Source organism: Pituophis catenifer, unplaced genomic scaffold (genome assembly GCF_029215685.1).
Source record: "Pituophis catenifer annectens isolate HBS135680 unplaced genomic scaffold, rPitCat1.0.hap2 SCAF_17, whole genome shotgun sequence".
Lineage (NCBI taxonomy): Eukaryota > Metazoa > Chordata > Lepidosauria > Squamata > Colubridae > Pituophis > Pituophis catenifer.
The window spans coordinates 4949810-4969604 of record NW_027256897.1 but is presented as its reverse complement, the minus strand read 5'-3'; the positions used below and the strand labels follow the sequence as shown (position 1 = coordinate 4969604).

Genomic DNA, 19795 nt, shown 5'->3' with positions numbered 1-19795 from the left:
CGTCTTCCAAGTGTGGCCTTACCAAGGCATCATAAAGTGGTATTAAGACTTCACCTGATCTTGATTCTATCCCTCTGTTAATACAGCCTAGAACTGTGTTGGCTTTTTTGGCAGCTGCTGCACACGGCTGGCTCCTATTTAAATGGTTGTCCACTAGGACTCCAAGATCCCTCTCACAGTTACTACTATTGAGCAAGGTCCCACATATATTGTACCGGTGCATTTTGTTTTTCTTGCCTAAATGTAGAACCTTCCTTTTTTCACAATTCACGGAGCGAATGGTTTTAGCCTCTCTGTGCCTTAGCTCTGTTTTACCAGCCTCCTTCTGCCTTCCTTTCTAGATCTGTCTCTCCTCTCCCCTCCTCCCCTATCATTGCTATTCAGCTCCCGTCTGTGGGCACCCATGGCTGCCAATGCTCCCTCCTTCTCCCGTCATGCCTTGAAGTGGTTCTCTATATAGGGTGGTAAAAATAACCATGCGAGTGGCCGGTGGCGGAGAACACAGCCTTCTCTCTCTGTGGCTGCCTTTGTCTGTTCCTCTTCCAGCGCTGAGAGGTAAGTGCAGAGCTGTTTTTTTCAGGATTTTTTTTTTTAAAAAGACCATTTTGCTAAATGCAGGGGCATCCTTCGGGGAAAGGACAAAGGGAGAGGAGAACGGTGGGTGCTTTGAGTTTCTCCCCTTCATCTCCTTCAGCACAGATCATTGGAGAAGATTAAAAAAAAACATTTCTCTTGACGGTTAGAAAAGCAGGAAGCAGCTCTGAGCAGGGATTTGCAACAATGCTTTTAATTTTATTTATTTTATTTTTTTTAAAAAAGGGGATCTGCAGCCAAATAGACCCAGGGCCAAAGTTTGTGTGTAATTCGACATGTTATGCTTTGATCCATAAATGATTGTGTTGTATGTGCATCTCTGCACCAACTTTGGGAAAGTGTCCGGTTGCAATAACCTTGACTGACCTCTTAGTTTTGCGTCTGTTGATCCAAAGCTGCTGGAGAGGAGGGAGGGGGGGCTTTAGAATCATTTTTTTTTCAAGGAGTGGGGGTCTCTGTCTTCCTTTTGCCCCCACCCCATCATGCAACATTGCCCTGGTTAAACAGCTGGAATTTTGCACGAGTTTTATTTATTTTTTGCTGGGAATCAAGAGAGAGGCTGATAACTTCCGGCCCCCCGATTTTAAAACCGTGCCAATATCCTAAATAAGCCACTTTGGGGTGGGTGGGTGGGTGTAAATTGAAACAAAAATCCCCCAGCCAGATTTGGAGGTCATCAAAAAGGGATCGCTGGTGTGCAAAGGGTAGCGAACTATAGGATCTGGAGGAAATCCAGATACTGGCTTAAGCAAAATGGAGAAGTTCCAGTTTTGTTCTCCTTTTCACCGTCTTTTCGTTCTTTCTTGCAAATGTTTTCTCCCTTTTCCAGCATCCAAGGACCTTTGAACCGTCCTGGTGGGCTGCCCCGTTTAAAAGGCAAGGGAAGGGGGAAAGAAAATTTGAATAGCAGCTTCCTTATCCAGCCAGTTCCTCGCCTGTAGAAAGCTAGCATCTCAGGACAGCCTCCCCGTACGCTGGTTTAACCCGGCCTTCCCCAAAGGATCTAAACAGCAATTTTAACATGTGTATGGCAGATCCCCTTCCCCCCACACTCCACAACCCCCCTATAAGGTAGGCCGGGATGACAGAGAATAAATAGCCATCTAGGAAGCATTTGTGGCTAAATTTGAACGTGGGATGCATCCGAGGATGGAAAGGATGCTTAAATTCGGAGTATCCATTTGGCTATCCTGAGGATTTTAACTGCACCACCTGGAGAGACAACACAACACACAAACACACACACACATATATATACACCCCTTGTCCTTTGCAGTTAGAAAACCAACAGGGAGGTTCTAGATTTCTCCAAGGGAGGAAGTTCTGGGATTTTGTGTTGTTTTGAAACAGCCCACACACCTGTCATTAAACTCTGCATCACCTCATTGTGATGATGGGGTTACCTCATCATAATGATCACATCGCTTGGATGTTAGGAAGGAAGGTGTCATTCCAGGAGCAGATTCATCATTAACCATCTTCCTTCACTCGTGTTTCCTGACATCTGCTGGTGGAAGGATGTCTAGCATAGTTTTCAACTGACTGGAAGGTACCTGTTGTTTTTTTCTACTCCTTTCTTGGGGGTGTTTAGAGAGCCCTTTGAACCATCCTTGGGGTGGAGAGGGTGGAGGGTGGCCCAGTGAAAAGGTAAGGGAAGAAGGAAGAAATTGAGTTGGCTGCTTCTTTACCCGGCCAATTCCTTGCTTGCAGAAAGCTAGCATCTCAGGACAGCCACGCCGATTTAAACCTGGGAGGTAGACAGCAATTTTACGTAGGTTTTCAAGAGGGTGTGCCTTTTGATGCGGTGTTTTTGCAGGAACGGGAAATTTAAACTCCTGACATGCTTCAATTCCCTTGGGAATTGGGCGGCATAGAAATGCGGCAAAATAAAATAAATAGTAAATAAATTCACCCACCCACCCACAAAATCCACTTTAAAACTTCAGGAAGAAATTTAAAACTTGGCTCTAGCCTCCCCCCAACTCACTTTCTCCAGCAAAGATTTACGGCGGCTGAGTTGCACTTTGCAAAACACCTTATTAGGTGTAAAAAAAAAAAAAAAAGAGAGAGAGAGATATGTAACCAGACCTGTTTGCTTCTCCCCTTAAACCGTGCCAGCATCTATTCTCGGACTCCCTCCTGTCTCTCGGCGTCTTCCTGAAATTACATTAGTAGACTTTTTTTGGGAGGTGGTGGAATAACCCAATGTAAAGACGAGCTGCTGTTCAACCATGAAATTCAACGCCACCCCAAAAAAAAAAAATGCTTTCCGAAATCTAACCGCGATTCGATTCACGGGAATCGGAGAAGCCCACGAGGTGGGTTTCAGCGGCTGACCTTTTGCAAGTGGGGAAACCGAGGCCTTGAAGGATCAGGTAGCAAGCCAGGATTGCAAGCCGCGATGCAAGCTGGATTTTAATCGAGGGCTCGGACGGGAGCAAAGATGTGGTTTGAATCAAGGAAAGGCAGCAGCGCAACCGATTCTTCATTTTTAAGAGTTGGAGAACAAATGGAATAAGATATAAGTATAAACATGATTATGAATACATGAAATGGATATGAATAAAAGGGAACATTAGGACAGGGACGGAAGGCACGCTGGTGCACTTATGCACGCCCCTTAGAGACCTCTTAGGAATGGGGTGAGGTCGACAGTAGACAGTCTAAGGTTAAAGTTTTGGGGGTTTGGGGACGAAACCACAGAGTCAGGTAGTGCATTCCAGGCACTGACCACTCTGTTGCTGAAGTCGTATTTTCTGCAATCGAGTTTGGAGCGGTTCACTTTAAGTTTGTATCTATTGTTTGCCCGTGTATTATTGCGGTTGAAGCTGAAGTAGTCATTGACAGGTAGGACGATGTACAGTTAATTTTGTGCACTACGTTTAGATCAGACCGAAAGCGACGTAGTTCGAAGTTGTCCAAGCCCAAAATTTCAAGCCTTGTGGCATAAGGTATTCTATTGCAGGTAGAAGAATGGAGGACTCTTCTCGTAAAATATCTCTGTCGATTGTATTTATGTCTGATATGCAGTGCGGGTTCCAGGCAGACGAGCTGTATTCGAGAATTGGTCTAGCAAAGGTTTTGTATGCCCTAGTTTGCCGTACAATATTATCACTGGAGAAGAAGCTACGCAAGATTAGGTTAACAACTCTTAACGCCTTTTTGGCGATGTCCTTCAGCATTGCTCCTTCAGCAGTTCCAGAGGTCTATCTGTACTCTTTGCAATGGTCATCTTCACACTTATAACTTCCCAAAAATAAAATGAGTAAGATCCCCTAGTGAAATAGTTCAGAAGGCGGCACAGGTTATGCTTTTCCTTTTGAGTCATTTTTTTTTTTCCAGAGAGAAAGGGGGAAAAATGCAAGGAGTGGTCCAACCTTCCTTAGATGCTTATCAGCTGGGTGGTCCACTCGCCACACTGCCAGGGGATGATGGGCATTTTAGTCCACCCTCTCCAGGCTGAGCTAGACGCCAGGCTGAAGTAGCAGCTGACTGCTTGAACCTAGATAGGAAATCCAACAATATTTTTACGGAGATCTGGAGAACCGGAGCTTTCTCATCTCTACCACCCAAAACCTCCCTGTCTGAGACCCAAACAGGTACTTAGAGATACCTCCTGGGGAATTTCATTGCTTCAGCTTCCCCCCACGGTGGTCCTTCTTGCCTCTGCCCTATGGCGTTGAGGTTTTCTTCCTAAGGCTTGCCGGTACATCCGAGGCAGGAAGCAGTTGCCATGGAAACCTCTTCCCAGGTGATGCATGCATTTTTTTCCTCCCTCCATTCACGTAGCTCTGAGTCAGAGGCTGCCTCCCGGCTGACACATTGACAGCGATCCTTGGACTCTTGTTTCCTCCGTTGGATAGTTGCCGGGGTGATTCTACCTGGGAGGGTTGGACTCGGTAAGATCTCCTCTGCATTCATGGTCGAACCTTCTCAGGATCTGCCAGCTTGGAAAAAAGGGGGAAAAAAAAAATCAGTTGTCGTGTCTAACCCAAGATTGGTTTTGGTGTTCCAGAATAGATTGAGGTAAAGCGGTTTTGTTTTATTTTGTTGGCTTTATTTTTTTTTATGTGTGTCCCACCCCCACCCCCCCACCCCCCAAACATCTGTAGGGATGATTGAAGGTTTTATTTGAGGTGGCAGTTAGGGAGATCTTTTTTAAAAAGGGAGATGGGAAGGATTTAAAAACACGGCAAAATTGAGAGAAGTCATAATTATTGTTGTTGTTGTCGTTAGTTGTGAAGTCGTGTCTGACCCATCGCGACCTCGTGGACCACGTTCCTCCAGGCCTTCCTGTCCTCTACCATCCCCTGGAGTCCATTTAAGGTCACACCGACTGCTTCAGTGACTCCATCCAGCCACCTCGTTCTCTGCCGTCCCCTTCTTCTTTTGCCCTCCATCGTTCCCAGCATTAGGCTCTTCTCCAGGGAGTCCTTCCTTCTCATTAGGTGACCAAAGCATTTGAATTTCCTCTTCAGGATCTGGCCTTCTAAAGAGCAGTCGGGGTTGATCTCCTCTGGGACTGACCGGTTGGATGGCCCTGCAGTCCAAGGGACTCGCAGGAGTCTTCTCCAGCACCATCGTTCAAAGGCCTCTCAATTCTTTGGCGCTCAGCCTTCCTTATGGTCCAACATTCACAACCATTCATTGCAACTGGGAAAACCATAACCTTGACTATACGCACTTTTGAGGGCAGGGTGATGTCTCTGCTTTTTAGTATGCTGTCTAACTTTGCCATGGCTTTCCTCCCCAGGAGCATGAAATAATTATTTTATGCTTAATTATTTTTGCTGGCAGCCTTGAATTATTATCCTGTCTGGTTTTGGAAGAGGAGATTGGAGCCATCAAGGAATTTCCTGAGTCGCTGGGATGACGCCCTTCAAGAGCTGCGATCTTCAGTCTAATCAGTTCTTCTGTTTCTTTCAGACAGAGGAGGTGGTCATCACCCCAGAACCCTCCAGAATGGTAGCAGGTCAGTGAATTTTCTTTCTTTCTCAATTTTGGTGGACCTTTCAGATCAACCAAGCCAACGTTAGTAGTTATCCTCAGAGAAATTTAGGTTGATCCTCATCTACCAACACCTCTTTATGATGTTCCAACTTCTGGACACCCCAAGATGCTCCATTCTTCGCTCCCATTTTCCCCCCCCAAAGAATGAAAATTTAGTGTTCGGTTTATCATCTCATCTAGTCTTCAAGAAAATAGCATCAAACCCTCTCCGAATATTGTATCGTATAACAGAGCTTGAAGGGACCTTAGAGGTCTTCTAGTCCAGCCCCCTGCTCAAGCTGGAGATCCTCTACCATGTCAGACAGGTGGCTGCCCAGTCTCTTCTTAAAAGCCTCCTGTGATGAAGCACCCACAACGTCTGAAGGCACTGGAGCTTCACCTCTTGACGAGGAAGTTCTGGAGATCTTTTTCTGTGCCAGTAATAGATTCCACAGTCTGAAAAATAATTTGGAAATGCTGGTCAAGGTTTTCTAGATCCCAGATCCCTTAAGGCAGGGGTGTCAAACACGAGGCCCGTGGGCTGGATCCAGCCTGTGATGTGGTCAGACCGGCCCACGAGGCTGTCCTGGTCTACCCAATGCGAAGAGAAAACATGCCAGCAGTTTGGGGAGTGGCATCAAGATGCCCACGCCCACCCAGTTGGCCATGCCCACCCAGTTGGCCATAGTTGGCTGGCTCCCCGAGGTCAACCACAGCCCCGATGCGGCCCTCAATGAAATTGAGTTTGTCACCTCTGCTCTAAGGCCTGTTGGCTATCATTGCTTGGACAGTTTTTAAGTTAACAGCCTTATATTGTGGTCTGAAATTTGCAAGTGGAAACACCCTTCGATCCAACAAGTACAAGCATGTCCCAAAGATGCTTTCTCAAGAAGCGACTGGACTTTTTTTCCTCGAAGATATTTCGCTTCCCATCCCAAGGAGCTTCTTCAGTTCTGACCTGAATTATTCAGATGCAGTCAGAAGTTCACTCAGAACTGAAGAAGCTTCTTGGGTGAGAAGTGAAATGTCTTCAAGGAAAAAAGCAAAGCCCAGTGGCCTCTTGAAAAAGCACCTTTGGGACAACCATGACCTGGATGACTGAGAATCTCCACAGACACCAAACATCACAAGTACATTTCTTTGGCATTAGCGTCAATCCAGTGCATTGGTGTTCCATTGTGGGTGAGTTTTTAGCCTGTGGTAGAACTTCTGAAGTCAATTTATGAAGCTGGCTTGAGAGGTTTGCAACATCGCCAGATAACCGTTCGTCTGCAGGACTCAGTTTGGGCTGGATGGGGGCATTTCTCCATCACTTAGTACCCAAGATGTAACTGGAGCTGATACCTTGGCATTAAAAGATAGACTCCACAGTTGAGTTACAGCTTCTTCTCTCTCTTTTTTGGTTTTTTATTTGTTTTATTTATATAACATTCAATTTTCATCAAACAGTGTGTGATCTGGGTAGAGTTATTTTTAAAACAATCATAATACCCATATTTGTTGTGGTATTCATCACCACAATATCGATGATATAATAATATAATAATATTAGTTAACATCATCTTCTTTAACAATTTTCCACTTTAGCATTTCCTCTTTTTACATCTCCTCCTTTCTAACTCTTGTTTCTGTTGCCTAGCCATTGATAAAATACACCTCATTTCAAAAAATATCCAGTTTCTTCTTTATCCTTAATAGCAAGTGTTAATCTATCCATTTCTGCACATTCTAATATTTTCTTAATTACATTCACCTCAGACGGAATCTCATCATTTTTCCATTGTTGCGCAAATACAATTCTAGTTGAGTTATGGCTTCTATAGGCTGCGTTTCCTCTGGAATTGGGTGTTAAAAGCAAGGGGGAAAAAGATATACAAAAACTCTCAATCCAGACATTCTGACTAGACTCCGGAGACTTCATAATTTCCTTACGGCTCATTTCCTCAGCTCTTCGAGGATATAATTCTAGAAACCTGTAATCAAAGGAGAATTCTCATTACAGGTTGTCCGTGAAACCTGAAACAGACTGTTTTTATTTTTAGCTCTCCAGCTTGGCGGTCTTTACATTTTCAACCAGGTCTGGAAAAAGTTTCCGGGCTCCTGAGAAGCATCATTCAAAGAAACTGTAGCAAAATGAATGAAGGCCCTCTAGTTTTGGGCTCCCATATTTGCAGCCCTCAGAAATCGGGAAAATAAAACTTGCTGATTGATGCAGCACCTGAGATGATATTAGTTGTGAAATAACCTTGTAATGGAGAGTCTTATATCCATTTATAAAGGGTTCAAATCTTTTGCAGAGATAGATAGATAGAGATAGATAGATAGATAGATAGATAGATAGATAGATAGATGGATGATAGATGGATGTAAATAGATGATTGATAGATAATAGATACATAGAAACATAGATGATAAATAGATAGATAGATAGATAGATAGATAGATACATAGAAACATAGATGATAAATAGATAGATAGATAGATAGATAGATAGATAGATAGATAGATGATAGATGGATGATAGATGGATGTAAATAGATAGATGATTGATAGATAATAGATACATAGAAACATAGATGATAAATAGATAGATAGATAGATAGATAGATAGATAGGTAGGTAGGTAGATAGGTAGATGATAGATGGATGATAGATGGATGTAAATAGATAGATGATTGATAGATAATAGATACATAGAAACATAGATGATAGATAGATAGATAGATAGATAGATAGATAGATAGATAGATGATAGCTGGATGATAGATTGATGTAAATAGATAGATGATTGATAGATAATAGATAGATGGATGGATGAATGGGTGGGTGGATGATAGATGGATGATGGATGTAAATAGATGATAAATGATAGATAGATAGATAGAGTAGATAGATATGTTAGAAGATAGATGATAGATACATGATATAGATGATTGATTAGATTAGATATATATATATATAGAATAGATAATAGACAACAGATATAGACAGAGATGTTAGAAGATAGAAGACAGATGATATATGATATAGATGATTGATTATATAGATGTAGATAATAGAATATAGATATATGATTAGATAGATAGATAGATATGGATGGACGGATGGAGAGGGAGAGGGAGAGGGAGAGATAAAGAGAGAGATAAAGAGAGAGATAAAGAGAGATGGTGGGATGGATGAGGGGGGAATCCTTTTTTAAAAACAAGTTCACAAACCGAGATGAGTATCTTGTGCGAGCAACCAAGAACTGACTTCTCCGCCAGATCCTAACAGGTTTTTCTCCCCTTTTTTTCCTGGCAGAAAAATTGAAAAACCACAAAATCATCTTCGTGGTGGGTAAGTCTTAAGCCATCGCAAAGTAGTATTTCTTTTGCCTCCACAAGAAAAAAAATACTTTTAAGGACTTTTCATCAGGGTTCTAACTAAGGTGGGATTGGATTCCTCTTGACAAGTTTGGGTTAGAGCCCAACTCAACAATTCTCCAACTCCACCCAGAATAAAATATATTTTTGCTGCAGAGCCAAAGAAAGAACCCTCCAGATTTCCATGCAGGGGTCTTTTAAAAGTTTTGCTGCTTTACTTTTTCATGTCAGAAAAATAATTTTTCACGTCAGAAAAAAATAATTTCCCAGCAATTAACCTCCTTGCAGTTTATACGTCCCTTGCATTTAGAGGATTATGTTTTCAAAATGTCTCAACTGTCCTCCAGTTGTGGCCAAAGGCAGCAGGGACAATGCCCATCTCTTGACACCATCCACGGTGGGTTGTGGGGAGTCGTCTCCCCAAAATTGAATGCTGCTGCAATAAAGGTGGATCTAAATGAAAGTTGCTGTTGCTTGAAGAAAACTACCATGCAAGCAATATTATTTTCAATGGGGGGCCCTTGGTGCTCTCTGAACTTGCTTATTTTCTTGCAGACGTTTTATGACCCAACTAGGTAATATCATCAGTGCTAGAAGGGGACGGGGTTTGGGAGGAGGAGGAGGAGGAGGAGGACTGTGGGGTCCTTGGTGTTCTCTGAGCTTCCTTGTTTTCTTGCAGACGTTTCTTTTTTTTTTTTTTTAATTTGATTTTTATTATAACATATAGTGATACATTCAGTACATTTTCGGTTCATTGGTGCAATTATATACATATATACATCTACATGCATTATTACTTGTCTATTATTTGATATTGTTTCTTAAAGCTAGATTTAATTTCAAAACACTTAAAGATAATAGTGCTCAAATCTCTAAGACTAAATGTAATACTATTCATATGGATTTTGTTAATTAATTAGCATTTAATCTCTATTTCCTTCTTTATTTCTTTTCCCCATCCATTCGTACCACATGTCCCACACGCTATAAAATTCCGAATCTTCTCTGTCATTAATTTCTGAAGTCAGTTTGTTCATTTCGGCGCACTCCAATATTTTTCCAATAACATGTTCTTGAGGTGGTATTTGTTTTTCTTTCCAATACTGGGCAAAGGAAATTCTAGCGGCTGTCAGAATATGTATAATTAAATACTTTTTCTTTTTTGCATATTCAGTTTTCAAAATTCCCAGGAGGTAACATCATCAGTGCTAGAAGGGGATGGGGTTTGGGAGGAGGAGGAAGAGGAAGTGAAGGAGGACTGTGGGTCCTTGGTGTTCAGTGCTAGTCTACTGCAGTACTACCAGTAGCACTGATGATGTTACCTAATTGGGTCATGAAACGTCTACAAGAAAACCACCAAGCTCAGAGAGCACCAAGGACCCCCTCGTTTCAATCCCGAGCTACAAATATTCCCCTTTATTGATTATTTTTAATCCCTGATTCCGTGCCTGATTGCCCCGTGTCTTCTACAGGAGGACCAGGTTCTGGGAAAGGAACGCAGTGCGAGAGGATCGTCCAAAAATATGGCTACACTCACTTGTCCACCGGTGACCTGCTACGAGCGGAAGTCAGCTCCGGCTCGGACAGGGGGAAGAAGCTTTCGGCCATCATGGAGAAAGGAGAGTTGGTCCCTCTGGTGAGTTAGAAGACCTTCTGATCAGAGGTGGGTTCTACTTACCTTTACTACTGGTTCGCAACCGGAGTGCAGATCGTCCATTATGACGTCCGGGCGGGTAGACGGAGCCTCCCGCTGCTTTTACTACCGGTTCGCAAGAACCGGGAGCAACCCACGTCTGCTTCTGATGTTCCTCAGCCTTGGAGATCTTCCATGCTGTTGGCTTCCTTCATCTCCTGCTCTTCAATCCCAACCCGATTTGACTCCAAGGTGCAGGCTGTCCATAATTCGAAGTCAAACACTCAAGTGAATAGGCATCCACCACGCCGCACCTCAATCGCGACCCAAATTCCCAGTCTCTGGAAATGTTCTCGTGATGTTTTCCTCTTCCGTCTGATCTACATTACAGGCAGTCCTAGAACAGTTTATTTAATTAATTAATTAATTAATCAAACTTATATACCGCCCTTCTCCCCAGGGGGACTCAGGACGGTGGACAGCCAGAAATTAAAACACATATAGTACAAAAGTTAAGAAAAAACTAAAATAAATTAAATCGGCGGCATTACCAATTTAAAATCCCAAATCTACAAAATCAAAAAAGGTCCCAATTTAAAACCCAAGAACCAATAAAATTAAAAGATTAAAAATCCCCATTTAAGCTAGGCCAGCTTGTTGGAATAAATAAGTCTTCAGGGTTTGCTTAGCGACCATTCAAAGTTACAACGAACGGCACTGGGGGAAAAAAAATGACTTACGATTGTTTTTAACAACCACCGTTGCAGCATGCCCCACATTCCTCCTCCTCCTCCCTTCTAGCACTGATGATGTTCCCTAGTTGGGTCAGGAAACGTTTGCAAGAAAACCACTAAGCTCAGAGGCTTGACAACTGACTGGTGTTTATTTATTTATTTTTAAAGTTTTTTTTATTTTTATTTTTTATCAACATATTCAAACGTACAGTCTTTTGTCCATCATTCATCATGATTCATTCATCTTGTTCTTTAACTTCCATTTGCTAATTAGTTGTTTCGGTCTGCTCTTCTACTATCTCCTTCCTTTATTTTAATACAACCTTTCCTTTTCTTTTCTTCCCTTCTCTCTCCTCTTCTGTTTCTTTCTACTTTCCTCATTCCTCCTCTCCTTCCCTTTTCTACTTCCTCTCCTCTTTCCCCTCTCTTCTCTTCTTCCTCCCTTTCTTACCCTCTCCCCTCCTCTTTCCCCCTTCTTTCTTCCCCTCCTTTTCCCGTTCTTCTTTTCTTCTCTTCTCACCTCCCAACTCTCCTTCCTCCCCCTTTTCAACTCCCTTTTTCAATTCAAATTGACATGGTATCCGAGCAGCCCCGATTTCTATTCACATACACCTTCATTTCAAATTCCTTTTTTTTTTTTAAATTTGATTTATATGCCGCCCTTCTCCAGAGACTCAGGGTGGCTTACAATGCGCTAAGCAATAGCCTTCATCCTTTTGTATATTTATACAAAGTCATCTTATTGCCCCCACAACTGGGTCCTCAATTTACCTACCTTAGAAAGGATGGAAGGCTGAGTCAACCTTGAGCCTGGTGAGATTCGAACCTGCAATAATTGCAGGCAGCTGGTCTTAATAACAGGGTACTTTAGACCACTGTACTACCAAGGCTCTTTTTTTACTTTATAATTATATCTCTTCTTACATTCCTGTACATTATTAATCAATCCACATGTCAACTGGGCATAACATTTTTGTGCCCTCATTCTTCATAATTTATCATCATTTCTCAATACAACTGACTCATACTTATGACCGTCGCAGTGTGTCCGGGATCAGGCGATCCCTTTTTGTGACCATCCGACAAGCAAAGTCGAAGGGAAAGCCAAATTCACTTCACAACCCACAGCAAAGGGGCTGGTGGCTCAGCAGACTAATAGCATTATGATTAACACCAGCTGTCTGCAATTACTGCAAGTTCAAATCTCCCCAGGCTCAAGGTTGACTCAGCCTTCCATCCTTTCTAAGGTAGGTAAAATGAGGACCCAGTTTGTGGGGGCAATAAACTGACTTTGTATAAAATATACAAAAGGATGAAGGCTATTGCTTAACGCATTGTAAGCCTCCCTGAGTCTCCGGAGAAGGGCGGCATATAAATCAAATTAAAAAAAACAAAAAAACAACAACCAGATTACTAACTCATCAGCGGCGGCGGTTCCCTTCACGGCGCATGGTCGTAAAACGAGGCAAAATTCACTTAACCAACGTCTCGCTTAACCACAGAAAATATGGGGCTGCCCTTGTGGTCGAGGACTACCTACGCTGGCTGTTGTTTAAAGAAAATCAAGGAAGCCACGTCAAGAATGAGGAAAGGTGGAATATAAATAAATACCGGACGAGATGCAGGATGGTCTTGAGTTAGAAATATCCCATCAGTGGGGACCCCAACGAAATCCAAGGCTCCTTTCCCGGTTCTGTGAATCCAGAGCTCTGGAATTTTCCCCCAAACTTTGCAAAATTGCTCCTTACTCCAAACTCTTCGTCCGTAGGACACTGTTCTGGACATGCTGAGAGACGCCATGTTGGCCAAAGCAAACGAGTCCAAGGGCTATCTGATTGACGGTTATCCCCGGGAGGTGAACCAAGGCGTGGAATTTGAGAAGAAGGTAAGAACGTGGTGGTGAATCTCAGGTCTCTGTCAGAGTGTTTACAGCGTGACTACTATTTTGGGACACGGTGGCTCAGTGGCTAAGACGCTGAGCTTGTCGATCGAAAGGTCGGCAGTTCAGCGGTTCGAATCCCTAGTGCCGCGTAACGGGGTGAGCTCCCGTTCCTTGTCCCAGCTTCTGCCAACCTAGCAGTTCGAAAGCACGTAAAAAAATGCAAGTAGAAAAATAGGGACCACCTTTGGTGGGAAGGGAACAGCGTTCCGTGCGCCTTTGGCATTGAGTCATGCCGGCCACGTGACCACAGAGACGTCTTCGGACAGCGCTGGCTCTTCGGCTTTGAAACGGAGAAGAGCACCGCCCCCTAGAGTCGGGAACGACTAGCACATATGTGCGAGGGGAACTCTTTACCTTTACTATTTTGAGACAACCCTTGCATTTTTTACGTGCTTTCGAACTGCTAGGTTGGCAGAAGCTGGGACAAGTCACGGGAGCTCACCCCGTTACGCGGCGCTAGGGATTCGAACCCCCGAACCGCCGACCTTTCGATCGACAAGCTCAACGTCTTAGCTACTGAGCCACCGGGTCCCTATTAATATAAATATATATTTATATTATAAATAGGAAGGAATATAAGCCCTTCCATTCCCCACCACCATCCAGTCAGAGCTGAAGAAGCTTCTTGGATGAGAAGCGAAACGTCTTCAACGAAAAAACAAGACAGTCCAGTTGCCTCTTTAAAAAGCACTTTTGGGACTCCAGAGGAAAAGATTTCAAAGTTTGGGAATGTTTCTCCCTCATTTTTTTTTTCCCCAGGGAGCTTTTGATTTTTGGGCATGACGGGTGTTGTTATTATCGAATTATTATTAATATGATTGGAGGGCTGTCTTCGGTAAGAGCGGGATAAAGCCACAAGAGGGCAGTGCAATCTCTTCTCGCAGTCTTCTGCTTGGCCAAAAAATATGGATTCGGATCTTAGCAACTAATTAGGGTGGGCTGTTGTTCGGCTAAATCTTGTTAAGTTTTGTTTGATGGCTTGCAAGATGCTTTGATTTTGTCATCCCGCCGTTATTGATCCGTTAACAGAAAAGGGCCAGGTGAAATTTGCAACACGTGAAGGAGGGGTTAGAGGACTTGTGTGGACGACCAAATAATTGCAAACTTGGTCTTCTCTTTCTTTTCCTTCTTTTCTCCTTCTCTTTCTCATCCGTCTCCTCCTCCTCAATCTTCTTTTCATCTATTTACTTTCCCTCCTCTTTCTCCTTCTCCTTTTCGTCTTCTCCTCTTCCTTCCCTTTACTTCTTCTTCTTCTTCCCTCTTCTCTTCTATCTTCTTTTCACCTATCTTCTCCTTTCTCCTTCTCTTTCTCCCTTTTTATCTACTTTTTATCTCTTCTCTTCCTCCTCCTTCTCCTCATCTATCTTTTCATCTATCTTCTCCTCCTCCTCTCTTCCTCTATCTTCTCTTCCTCCCTTTTTATCTACTTTTTATCTCTTCTCTTCCTCCTCCTTCTCCTCATCTATCTTTTCATCTATCTTCTCCTCCTCCTCTCTTCCTCTATCTTCTCTTCCTCCCTTTTTATCTACTTTTTATCTCTTCTCTTCCTCCTCCTTCTCCTCATCTATCTTTTCATCTATCTTCTCCTCCTCCTCTCTTCCTCTATCTTCTCTTCCTCCCTTTTTATCTACTTTTTATCTCTTCTCTTCCTCCTCCTTCTCCTCATCTATCTTTTCATCTATCTTCTCCTTAACCTTATCCTCCTCCTCTATCTTCTCTTCCTCCCTTTTTATCTACTTTTTATCTCTTCTCTTCCTCCTCCTTCTCCTCATCTATCTTTTCATCTATCTTCTCCTTAACCTTATCCTCCTCCTCTATCTTCTCTTCCTCCCTTTTTATCTACTTTTTATCTCCTCTTCCTCCTCCTTCTCATCTCTTTTCATCTAACTTCTCCTTTCTCCTTCTTTATCTTCTCTTCCTCCCTTTTTATCTACTTTTTATCTCTTCTCTTCCTCCTTCTCATCTATCTTTTCATCTATCTTCTCCTTAACCTTATTCTCCTCCTCCCCTTCTCTTTTCTCATCCTCCTCTTCCTCCCCTTTTCTTCTTCTTTTCACCTATCTTCTCTTCCTCCCTTTTTATCTTATCTCTTCTCTTCCTCCTCCTTCTCATCTATCTTCTCCTTAACCTTATCCTCCTCCTCCTCCTCTTCCTCATCTATCTTCTTCTCCTTCTTTCCCATCTATCTCCTCTTCCCCCCCTTTGATCTATCTACTTTTCATTTCTTTTTCTCCTCTTCCTCCTCCTCCTCCTGGTCTATCTTTTCCTTAATCTTTTCCTCCTCCTTTTTCTTCTTCTTCTCTTCTTCCTCTTCCGCTTCCTCTTCATCTCACCTTGGCTTCTCTTTGAACTTTCCCGAGAAGATCACTGCCCCCACCCTGCTGCTCTACGTGGACGCTGGGAAGGACACCATGGTGAAACGGCTGCTGAAACGAGGAGAGACCAGCGGGCGCGTGGACGACAACGAAGAGACTATCAAGAAGCGTTTGGATACCTATTACAAGGCCACCGAGCCCGTCATCGCCTATTACGAGAAGAAGGGAATTGTCCGCAAGGTGAGTCAGGTGGATGGTTTGGAAATCTCTCACACGAATTTACCTTTTGTCTGAAATTGGAAATGTTGTTTCCAGGAGATGAGGTTGGGACTCCAGAGGGAGTCATTTCAGTCACATAAAAATTATTGGCTGAGCCATTTGCCCCTTCCTTCCTTCCTTCCTTCCTTCCTTCCTTATTCCCTCCCTCCCTTCCCTCCCTCCCACACCTCCCTTTCTTTCTTCCCTCACCTCCCTCTTTCCTTCCTTCCTCATTCCCTTCCCTCCCTCACCTCCCTTTCTTTCTTCCTTCCCTCCCTCTTTCCTTCCTTCTTTCCTTCCTCAATCCCTTCCCTCCCTCCCTCCTTTCTTCCCTCCCCACCCTCTTTCCTTCCTTCCTCATTCCCTTCTTTCTTCCTTCCCTCCCTCTTTCCTTCCTTCCTCCCTCACCTGCCTTTCTTTCTTCCTTCCCTCCCTCTTTCCTTCCTTCCTCAATCCCTCCCCTCCCTCCCCTTTCTTTCTTTCTTCCCTCCCCACCCTTTCCTTTCTTCCTTATTCCCTTCTCTCCCTTCCTTCCCTCCCTCTTTCCTTCCTTCCTCCCTCATTCCCTTCCCTCCCTCACCTCCCTTTCTTGCTTCCTTCCTTCCCTTCCCTCCCTTTCCTTCCTCATTCCTTCTCCCCTCCCTTTCTTCCCTCCCCACCCTCTTTCCTTCCTTCCTCATTCCCTTCTCTCCCTTTCTTCCCTCTTTCCTTCCTTCCTCCCTCATTCCTTTCCCTCCCTCACCTCCCTTTCTTTCTTCCCTCTCCCTCTTTCCTTCCTTCCTTCAATCCCTTCCCTCCCTTTCTTCCTTCCTTCCCTCCCCTCCCTCTTTCCTTCCTCCCTTCCTCATTCCCTTCTTTCTCCCCTTTCTTCCTTCCCTCCCCTCCCTCTTTCCTTCCTTCCTTCCTCATTCCCTTCCTTCCCTCACCTCCCTTTCTTGCTTCCTTCCTTCCCTCCCCTCCTTCTTTCCTTCCTTCTTCCTTCCCTTCCCTCTCAACTTTTTCTTGCTTCCTTCCTTCCCTCCCCTCTCATTCCTTCCTTCCTCATTTCCTCACTCCCTCCCTCCCTCCTTCCCTCCCTCTTTCCTTCCTTCCCCTCCCTTCTTCCCCTCCCCTCCTCCCTTGCTTTCTTCCCTCCCTCTCCTTCCTTCCTTCCTTCCTTCCTCCCTCCCCTTCCTTCCTTTCTGACTTCCTTCCTTCCCTTTTACACTTAAGCAGCAGGTCAGTCTCTGCAGGGCATCTTACCTAGAGTATTTTGAATCAACCCAGCTATCGCAGGCAATGAAAGGACCCCCCCCACTCCATTCTCCTGAGTTATGAGGATGGGCCAGAATCATTCATTATTCTCAGGGGCTTCCTCCAGGTCTTATCCTGCTCAGCATAGCAAGGCACTGACTAATTGGCTGCCAGCGGAGGGAAGAGGTCCACGCCAACATTGGGAGGATTTCGGAGAGAAACAGAAGGGAAATGGAACTTGGGTGGGGAGGAAGCAATTCCCAAGATTTGAAGGGTTGACCTTGTGTTAGGACCAAGATTTGAAGATGGATCCTCCTCTGCGAAACAGAATTGGGGGGTGGGGTGGGGGGTCTTACCTTCAGACTTAGATGAGGTGTTTTGGGCTTTACCTATCATCCTAAACCATGAGATGTTTTAACATTGTTTTCATGGAATGAAGAAGCGTTGAGTGAAGGCCAAAGCATGGTTTGAAGGCATCAAGCTTGGCTTCCCCTTGGAATCCACCTGATGGCTTAGGCAGCTGGATGAACCTGGGCGCCAAGATGGTCAAGGGTGAACATAGGCTCCTCCAGATTAGATCAGATGGGTCTTCTCGTGGTCCTCCCATTCTCTCTTTGAAAGCCCCCTAAGCTGGTGGACCAACATTCAACCTGGTTAGGATTCCTTCAAGAAGGCCTCCACGGAGGGAGGGTGGACAGCGACACTTGGATGTCGTCTCAGAAGACGGCAACTTCAGGATTCTCCTCCTGAGCTCTGTGGCTTTCTTCCCCCACCTTCAGGTCAACGCAGAAGGCACGGTAGATGATGTCTTCAAGCAAGTCTGCACTCATCTAGATGTCCTCAAGTAAACCCCCTCCTCCGAGGAGCTTCATCCCCTCCACCACCACCCCCTCCCCCAAGACTCAGATCTGTGTAGATGAGCCCCTCCCCTCCCCTTCCCGCCGCTCTGCCTCCCTTTTCATCTCCAAAGACCGCTGGGGAGGAAGTGGCTTCATCCTGTTTTCGTGGACAGAGGCCCCATGGAGGAAATTTCAAGGACAATGCGCACGGCTTCCTTAAAACCTCCTCTGGCAAAGTAAATCTGGCTTTCGTGAGATGAGATGTTTTTATCCTTTTCTTTTTTTCAAGGAATTTTTTCGCCCTTAAACATGGGGAGCTGAGGGGGTGGGGAAGAAAAACGTCTCCTTGGTCCTTTTTTTTTTTTTCCCAGGAATGGAGAAGTTCTCCTGCAAATTCCAAGATGGGTCGAGGACAATCTCGACCTGCTCCTGAGCTCCTCCGATTGGACTACAGATCCCATCCTCCTCAATCCGTACTCCCCAAAACCTTAAGGGATCTTGAATCCCGGCAGGGAGGGGAAAAGGCTGGCTGGAGAGCGATGGGTGTTGTAGTCTGAAATCCTCTGGAGCACGTTCCACCTTGACAGGAATAATTTCTGAAGGAGCTTCTGAGGTTTTGAAACCACTTTTTGGCTCTGCGGTGGTTAAACTTCTTGATAAATGTACTTTCCTTTAGAAGGAAGAGAATTAACCTGTTGACCTGCCAAGAGATAAGATCCTTCTGCACGCAGGCAAGGTTCTACCCGTCCAACTTTACAAGTGACAAATTCTTTAGTCCTTTCCTGCAGAAGTGGCAAAAAAGGCGCGATAAAACAAGCTTTTTCCTCGATTAAAGAGAGAAAAGGGGGTTTTGTACCTCTTCATTTGCCCGTTCCCTCCGGGTTTTTCAAGAAGCCACATGCCTCAAACCAGTAGTGAAATCCAAATTTTTTTTACTACCGGTTCTGTGCGCATGGCTTGGTGGGCTTGGTGGATGTGGCTCAGTGGGCGTGGCAGGGGAAGGATACTGCAAAATCCCCATTCCCTCCCCACTCCAGGGGGAAGGATATTGCAAAATCCCCATTCCCTCCCCACTCCAGGGGGAAGGATATTGCAAAATCCCCATTCCCTCCCCACTCCTGGAGCCAGCCAGAGGTGGTATTTGCCGGTTCTCCGAACTGCTCAGGAATTTCCGCTACCGGTTCGCCAGAACCTGTCAGAACCTGCTGGATTTCATCCCTGCTCCAAACCTTGACAGACTAGATCTCTGGAGGTGATCTACTTGGAAGGAAAAAATAAACACAAGATTTCTTCCAACCTCCAAGCTCCCCTCGGCATTATAAACCAATTCCAACCATTTCCCAGGAAGAAAATTCAAAAGCTTGCAACTTTAAAATTAAGAAATCCAACCGGCGTGCAAACTTTCTCCCTGGAGCGAGAACAGAGTGTGTGCGTGCAAGGCTGTTCCCCCCCCCCTCCAGCCTTACACACAAACGCAAACATACACAAACACCCCCCACCCAAAGTCCTGGCTTTGTGTAACTTTGCGTGCCGAATTTCCTTAATCACGAAACATTGCTTAATCACAGGTTGCCTTTTCCCTTTAAACCCTCTGCACAATTTCTCCTTTCCTCCTCCTCCTCTTCTCCTTCTCCTTAATTCTTCTTCTTCTCCTCCTCAATTCTTCTTCTCCCTCCTCCTCAATTCTTCTCCTCCTTCTTCTCAATTCTTCTCCTCCTCCTCCTCCTTCTTCTCCTCCTTCTCAATTCTTCTTCTTCTCCTCCTTCTCCTCAATTCTTCTCCTTCTCCTCAATTCTTCTTCTCCTCCTCCTCCTTCTTCTTCTTCTCCTCCTCCTCAATTCTTCTCCTTCTCCTCAATTCTTCTCCTTCTTTTCTTCTTCTTCTCCTTCTCCTCCT

At 44.5% G+C, this 19795-nt stretch overlaps 1 protein-coding gene and 1 long non-coding RNA gene across 3 annotated transcripts in view; one reads left to right on the top strand and one right to left on the bottom strand.

Moving 5' to 3' along the window:
- Positions 1-449: 449 nt before the first annotated feature.
- On the top strand, positions 450-18154 carry AK1 (adenylate kinase 1). Of its 2 annotated transcripts, none has more exons than XM_070955552.1 (7): positions 450-555; positions 5521-5566; positions 8884-8919; positions 10418-10581; positions 13081-13197; positions 15618-15809; positions 17840-18154. In XM_070955552.1, the coding sequence occupies exons 2-7, from the start codon at positions 5557-5559 to the stop codon at positions 17906-17908; spliced, it is 588 nt and encodes a 195-aa protein (XP_070811653.1). In that variant the 5' UTR covers positions 450-555; positions 5521-5556; the 3' UTR covers positions 17909-18154. The 2 variants fall into 2 exon arrangements, with proteins under 2 accessions (XP_070811653.1, XP_070811654.1); XM_070955553.1 differs by lacking the exon at positions 450-555 and adding an exon at positions 3034-3119.
- Positions 7104-19795, bottom strand: part of LOC139325626 (uncharacterized) — a 40372-nt gene continuing 27680 nt past the window's right edge. The window contains exons 3-4 of the long non-coding RNA XR_011601111.1: positions 10624-10975; positions 7104-7556 (exon numbers count right to left, since the gene is read on the bottom strand). This is a non-coding gene — a long non-coding RNA (uncharacterized lncRNA). The remainder of the gene's footprint in view (positions 7557-10623; positions 10976-19795) is intronic.

Coding starts and splice junctions, on each gene's coding strand:
- AK1 (XM_070955552.1), top strand. Junction 8,920..10,417: donor CAAAATCATCTTCGTGGTGG/GTAAGTCTTAAG, acceptor TGTCTTCTACAG/GAGGACCAGGTTCTGGGAAA. Junction 13,198..15,617: donor GCGTGGAATTTGAGAAGAAG/GTAAGAACGTGG, acceptor TTTCCCGAGAAG/ATCACTGCCCCCACCCTGCT.